Source organism: Myodes glareolus, chromosome 18 (assembly GCF_982192425.1).
Source record: "Myodes glareolus chromosome 18, mMyoGla1.1, whole genome shotgun sequence".
Lineage (NCBI taxonomy): Eukaryota > Metazoa > Chordata > Mammalia > Rodentia > Cricetidae > Myodes > Myodes glareolus.
Genome location: NC_142043.1, coordinates 23,574,285 through 23,581,106, shown reverse-complemented (window position 1 = coordinate 23,581,106; position 6,822 = coordinate 23,574,285). Strand labels below are relative to the sequence as shown.

The following is a 6,822-nucleotide window of genomic DNA, read 5'->3' as shown; positions in this document are numbered from 1 at the left end:
TTTTGTGTGTGTATGGATTTCTTGCATACAATTATTCTATGTCTGATGTTCATGGAGGCAAGAATAGGGCATCATATCAGCTGAATTGGAGTAACAATCAATGTGAGCTGCCTTGTGGGTGCTGGGATTCCAAACCAAGTCCTCTGCAAGAGTAGCCAGTGCTCTTAAGCACTGAGCAAACCCTCCAGGCCCTCTATGGCTTTTGTATGCTGGAACTTTCATTGACGTACCTGTAAAGGGAGAATATAAATTCTTAAAAGCAGTGATGTCAATGGACAATTATAAAATGCCCACTTGGCATGTCATGTATCAGTTTCCCTTTAGACAGTATGAAGACTGCATCTGTGCAATTGTAATTTTAGGAGTGAAACGCAATCCCATAACAAGATAGTTCATGTCAAATATTATGATGTCATTTAAGCCATAATATACAAATATAATATTCTCAAACAAAATCATGAATGATGGAATTGTGTTTAAAAATTCTGAATCATGGTATTTTAGACCAACTATATAGGCAATAAATGAAAAAATACAATAAAATATATTTAAACGTGTGTGTATTTTAAAGGATACAGTCAGTTGACTGAATGGAACCCTGTGAAATAAGAGAGAACACTTGTTAATTATAAGCTGATAAAGAGTCAATACTCGGGCTGGAGAGATGGCTCAGTGGTTAAGAGCATTGCCTGCTCTTCCAAAGGTCCTGAGTTCAATTCCCAGCAACCACATGGTGGCTCACAACCATCTGAACTGAGATCTGATGCCCTCTTCTGGCCTCCAGACAGACACACACACAGAATATTGTATACATAATAAATAGATAAATAAATAAATAAATAAATAAGTAAGTAAAGAGTCAAAACTCAGAATATATGAAAGAACAGCAACAGCCAACCATTAAAAAGAGAAAATATGAGTGTCATTTCTCCACAGAAGACATAAGAATGGCTATAATGTACACAAAACATGTTTAGCAGTACGAATCCTCAGGAAAAGACAGATCAAAACCACAATGAGTCATTAGTATAGCATACCTATACTGTTATAGTTATAACATTAATAACCATTAGTATAGTATCGATCACAAAGAAAGAAAACAAGGAATGTAACAGAGGATATGGAGAAATCAGTACCCCTCACTATTGGCCATGTGAATGGTGTGGGTGTTTCAGAAAAAGGCATGGTGCTGCCTCAGGAAACTGAAAGTTGGAAAACCATGTGATTCACCTAGCATTTTCATTGTTGAGCCTGTAGGAGGAGGCCAGTAGCTTTTCCCGGCTGCCCAGAACCGAAATAATCACACAGAAGCTGTATTAATTAAGTCACTGCTATAGCTTCTTATTGGCTAACTCTTGCATTAATTTAACCCATTAATTTTTATTAATCTGTATATCGCCATGTGGCAGTGGTTTACCAGGAAAGATTTAGCATGTCTGACTCTGGCGGCTTCATGATGTCTCTTTCCCTGCCTTCCTTCTCCCAGCATTCTGCCTAGCTTTTCCGGCCTACCTAAGTCCTGCCCTATTCACAGGCTAAGGCACTTTCTTTATTCATTAACCAGTGAAAGCAACACATAGACAGAAGGATCTCTCACACCATATACCCAAGAGAATTGTAAGTGGGAGCACAGGTTGATGGCTGTACATCTTTGCTCAGAACGAGCGTTCAAAGCAGCCAATAGATGGGAATAAATGAATATCCACTGATGGATGATGAACAAAAATGGGCACTTGGGAGCAGTGAAGTATCATCTAGCCCCAACCAAGAGAAATTTCTGACACAAGTCTCAACACAAATGAACTTTTAGGTCCTTATACTATTGGCCAGGAAAGCTCTCAGTCAGTTAATGCTTGATGCACATGCATGAACACCAGAGATCAAGTCCCAGAACTCACATGAAAAACTGGATAGGGTGGTGTGTGCCTGTAAACCCAGCTGTGGGGAAGAGAGCTTGCTCATCAGTCAGTCTACTCTAACCAGTGAAGGTGAGGTGAATGAAAGACCTTGTCTCACAAAGCAAGGTAGCTGGCTCCTGAGGAATGACACCTGGAACTGACCTCCACTTTCCGCCCATACACATGTATATGTGCACCCATAAGCCCAAGACTGTAGGCACCTTTGTGAGTACACACAACACACAACACACACACACACACCGCCGCCACCACCACCACCACCACTACCACCAAAAATATCATGTTAAGAAAAATAAAGTCACCAGAAGACAAAGTAGAATGATTGCAGAATCAACCGATATTCAGGTACCTACCCGCATGAGTAGCAGGGAAAGTGGAGGGATTACAGGGAATTGCAGACAATGAGATGGGGGGTTTTACTTAGCAGTCAAAGATACCCACTTCTGGGACCTGACAAGAACTGTTGAGATGGATGGCTGTGGGGGTGCACAGCAGTGGCAATGAACTTAATTACACTGATATGCACACCTAGAAATGATCAAAATACAAATTAAACAAAATATAAAATACGAAATAAAATACATTTTGCAATATATTTTACCACATTTTTTAAAATAAAAAAAATCATTTGAGTGTTATGGCTTTAAAACCATTGAAAAGGTGAGAAAAATTAAGTGATGAAAATCTGTCATCATTAGTAGTTAATAGTAGAAATATCTCCTGAGCACTCATAAAGGTTAAAATATATATCGAAACACTCAGTTGCATGTTAGAACATCATATACCCTAATATAAAACTATATGATATATAGAAATCAATTGTTTTCGCTTTGCTGCTACTGATTTTGTGGGTGTGATGGAGCAGAATACAGAATCTCAACTTGAATGTTTCTGCCATTACAGATCCTTGGCCGTTTGTTCCCATGGTCTCACGGCACAATGAGGCACACTGGCTCTTGGAAACTGTGGACCTGGGTGGCAATGGTCCTGCTTCCTGCTTTCACTTGTGTGACGGTCAGGGACAAGTCAGGTATGTGGGTCACCTCTCTCCTTGAATGATAAATGTTATCTATAGTCCTTAAATTATTTAAAAAAAAATCCATCAAAGCAAATCTTGTTAAGATTGGAGAGGCTACAGATTAGATCTACTGACCCAGAAAAGAGAAATCATTGTTTTCGACCACTGACCTTGAGAAAGTGCCCATGGTGAACTTCCAGATTTTTCCACATGCATCTTATCTTTTTCTGTAATTGGAACTTGTAAGTGTGATTATATGCTTGCTTGTCTCTGTGCGTCTATATGATATTATCTCACATTTTAGCCTCTAAGAATTATTTGCTCAAGTTATAAGTCGAAAACCTCACCACTAATTAGGATTAAGAAGGATGTGTCTGCCCTTAATTAAGAAAAAGTGAAAAACAGTCTCTGAAGTGTAAAAAGAAATAGAGTTTAATTATATGTCGGCTTTGTGGTGTCTCAGATGAGAGAAACAAAGGGCAGACAATCTTTACAGTATCCAAGAAATAGATAACATTTATTTTCAAGTGTTAAATTTATGAATCTTCTCTTAAATAGCCCCACAGGTCTTTCCAGCCATTTGGAGCATTCATTTTTATCACTGACTTTTTAAATTAACTGCTCCTATATAGATCATTAACCTACCTGCATTTCATGATGCAAAGTTGAAGCGTATCTATAAGGTCATTTGCTAAGGAAAGATCACATGGGATGTACTCTGACAATAACCACACATGGTAATCTATCTTGAGATCTGAAGACTGAATCTTTCTGTGTATGTTCTTTAGAATATTTCTTAATAATTTTGATGAATAGGACAACTTCCATCTCATAAAGGTCTTTTAGTTTATACACATACAAAATAAAAACTGTTGCCTATAACCATTTAACAAATCTTTGTACATCTTGATTATTTATCATTAATTTCAGAGGAAGCCCATTTCCTAAAAACAGTCCATGTGAAAATTAAATTTTCTATTATGTGTTTATGATACTCTGTGCTTGTCACGTGGTCTTGAGGAAATGTGCCTTTTCTTCATGGAGAAATAAATACATACGCAGCAATGCCTAACAAATGCAGCCACATTAAAATGAAAAGCTACTTAGAGAGAGCAACTATGTTCTGATAATCTGCTCCCTTAAATTTATGTTTCTTTAGGAAGCAAAGGTGCTGTGTTTTGCAATTTAACATGAGTAGGTGGGCTTCCTTTACCTAGAATGGAGGATAAATCTTTAGCTGAGTGGTACAGTGTTTTTGGCCAAGCCAGTATGTAGGAAATAGCTTTAAGTGGAAACATGGTTTGAAGGATCTACACAAATGACTCCAGTTATAGCAAGAACAAGAATCACAGCAGGTACTGATTCCTGCCTGTCTAGCAGAGATTTCCATTTGCCGTGGAAGCCATGGTTAAGTCGGTACTTTACGTCTTTGACAAGCCAACGATTTGAGTCTAGTGCAGGATGACTGTGAAGTATTTGGGAGAATACTCACTTTTGGGATAATTAAATTATTTTCTGTATTATTTTTCTGTATTATTCCTTAGCTGGTTATCTTCTGTTATTTTATTTTAATCTCTAGCTTTAATAACTCATTTATTGTAAGAACACTTACCATGCTTTCTACTTTGTAAAAGGTACACTGAAATATGTTTTTCTGTACAAGTACAGAAAGCATTATTAACCATAATGGCCCTGTCTACTGAATATCCCTAGAACTCAATCATTTTACATAACCCAACTTCCATATTTTGGAATTTTTCTGAATGTTTTACTTTTCTACATTGAATATCACAGTTCTTTGATCAAGTTATACTGTATATAAAACTACCCAAATGTAATCTAACCTCAAATATCTTACTGAATTGGTTTCTTTGAAAGATTTTTTTTCTAAGAAGCTAAATTGTAATAAGATTCACAAAACAGGTAGCACTAAAGGAAATTAATTTAGAAAACACCAAGTTTTCTCATGCCATTTGGCAGAGGGTGCCTGTAGAGCAAGAAGTACATTTGGAGCCTGCCATGGAAATTGCTTCATCTCAAATATCATTTACATTAATTGAAAATGTCAGCACACTACCATCCCTGGGACAGTTGGAGAACATGACACACTGGGCCTGGCCTGGCAGGAGACTCTTCTTGGGTCGTGTCCTGTGTGTCTGATTCACGGGGCAAGATTCCCTTGTTAGTTTCCTCATGTGCAGACCTGTGTGTGTGGTCACTAACCATTTACCGGAGGGAAGTGATTACATCTAAAAATAAAATCTAGCAAATCTGAGGGAGAGGCTAGGGTTTCAGTTCTGGACTTGGTGAGGTTGTCAACAGTTTACAGTTAAAACTAATGTAATAAAGGATACCTCAAGTCTTCACTGCCATCCTCCGCTCTATGTCAGCCTTAATGAGAACCTGGAATATTGTTGTGAGTGGGACAGACTTCAAAAATAATATGGAAGAGTCAACAATATCGTAAACTGAAAAAAATCTTGAATTCAGCTATTTCCCATTTTTGATCATTTTGCTTTATATTCACATTATGGAATAAGATACATGTGTGTATTTTCATAGTATCGATAAATTTCAACTTGAATCTGACAGCTTCAGCTCAGCTTTCAGGGCAGAGAAGAAAAGTGTATTAACATATACAAAATTCGACAACCTTTAAATTGGCTTTAATCAGTTTCTTAAAACTGGATCCTCTATGATAGAAACTTCCATATCACATGGTTAGCTTCTTCTCTTAATGTGGCATTAAACGTGAGTACTAAATTATTATAAGAAATTCTAAAAAACAGAAACACCAGAGTGCAAAGCCTAGGTAAACTAGATGGCAGGGTGCCATCTAAGAGAATATTTTGCAAACAGTTTTCCAGCTTCATGTACTCTCTGGTATTAAGGATTCTCATAGGCCAAAAGCTAATCACAGAAACCTCACTAAGTCCATTCTCTACTAGCACAGATGTAAAAGTTATTGTTCTGAAGTATAGCTTATATTTGTAGACAGAAAAAGCTCCCATTAACCTCACATAGAAATTTGTCTTCTCTATTTTTAGTAAATCTTAGTGCTGATATGGAACCACCTAAAATCCCCCACAGGGACACATGCAGTACGTATCGCCTGCATGTGGAAAGTAAATACCACAGGGACCGGAGAACATGTTCCTCACCAGATATTTTCTTTGGAGGTTTGGATCAAAGCTAAGTAGTGGAGGTACTTTTGTGACCTCTTGTGACCTTTCCCCAGAATAGCTATGACTCTCTTTTTTTCTCATTGGCAGCTTTTTTTTTTTCCATAGTAGTTTTGTTATACTGTCGCCCAGCATGCTTTGTCTACTTTTCTTAGCCTTTGATTTACTTTCAACATAGAATAGTGGTATTCTGTTCTCAAATGCCTGGACTACATAGAAAGTAGGTGCACAGAGATCTGAAGCACAACTTGGAACAATGAGCAGGCCGGCCCCTTGACTGCCTCTATCCAATAAGAATTCTGTTTGAGCTTTTGAAAAACACGAGAGATGGCTCAGTCAGTAAAAGGCTTGCCTTTCAAGCTAAATGACCTGAGCTTGATTCCCCAGAATGCACCCCCCCTTTTTTAAATCTGTGCATAGTGACCCATCATTGAAACTTTGACTCTTGGGAGGAAGAGACAGTCAAAGTCTTGAGACCTGCAGGTCAGCTACCTAGACTACACAGTGCATTCCAGACATCTAGACAGTCCTCTGGCTTTCTTCCTTCCTTCCTTCCTTCCTTCCTTCCTTCCTTCCTTCCTTCCTTCCTTTCTTCCTTCCTTCCTTCCTTCCTTTTTTCTTCCTCTGTTGATAAAGATTTTAATTGGCATATAATAATATTTGTACATATTTCTGGGATGCACTGTGATAGTTCAATATATGC

General features: G+C 37.9%; 1 protein-coding gene across 1 annotated transcript in view; it reads left to right on the top strand.

Moving 5' to 3' along the window:
* Nucleotides 1-2,826: 2,826 nt before the first annotated feature.
* The window catches only part of Col19a1 (collagen type XIX alpha 1 chain), a 324,015-nt gene continuing 320,019 nt past the window's right edge, over nucleotides 2,827-6,822 (top strand). The window contains exon 1 of the mRNA XM_087898047.1: nucleotides 2,827-2,949. Coding sequence (XP_087754173.1) covers nucleotides 2,859-2,949 — 91 coding nt within the window. The 5' untranslated portion in view covers nucleotides 2,827-2,858. The remainder of the gene's footprint in view (nucleotides 2,950-6,822) is intronic.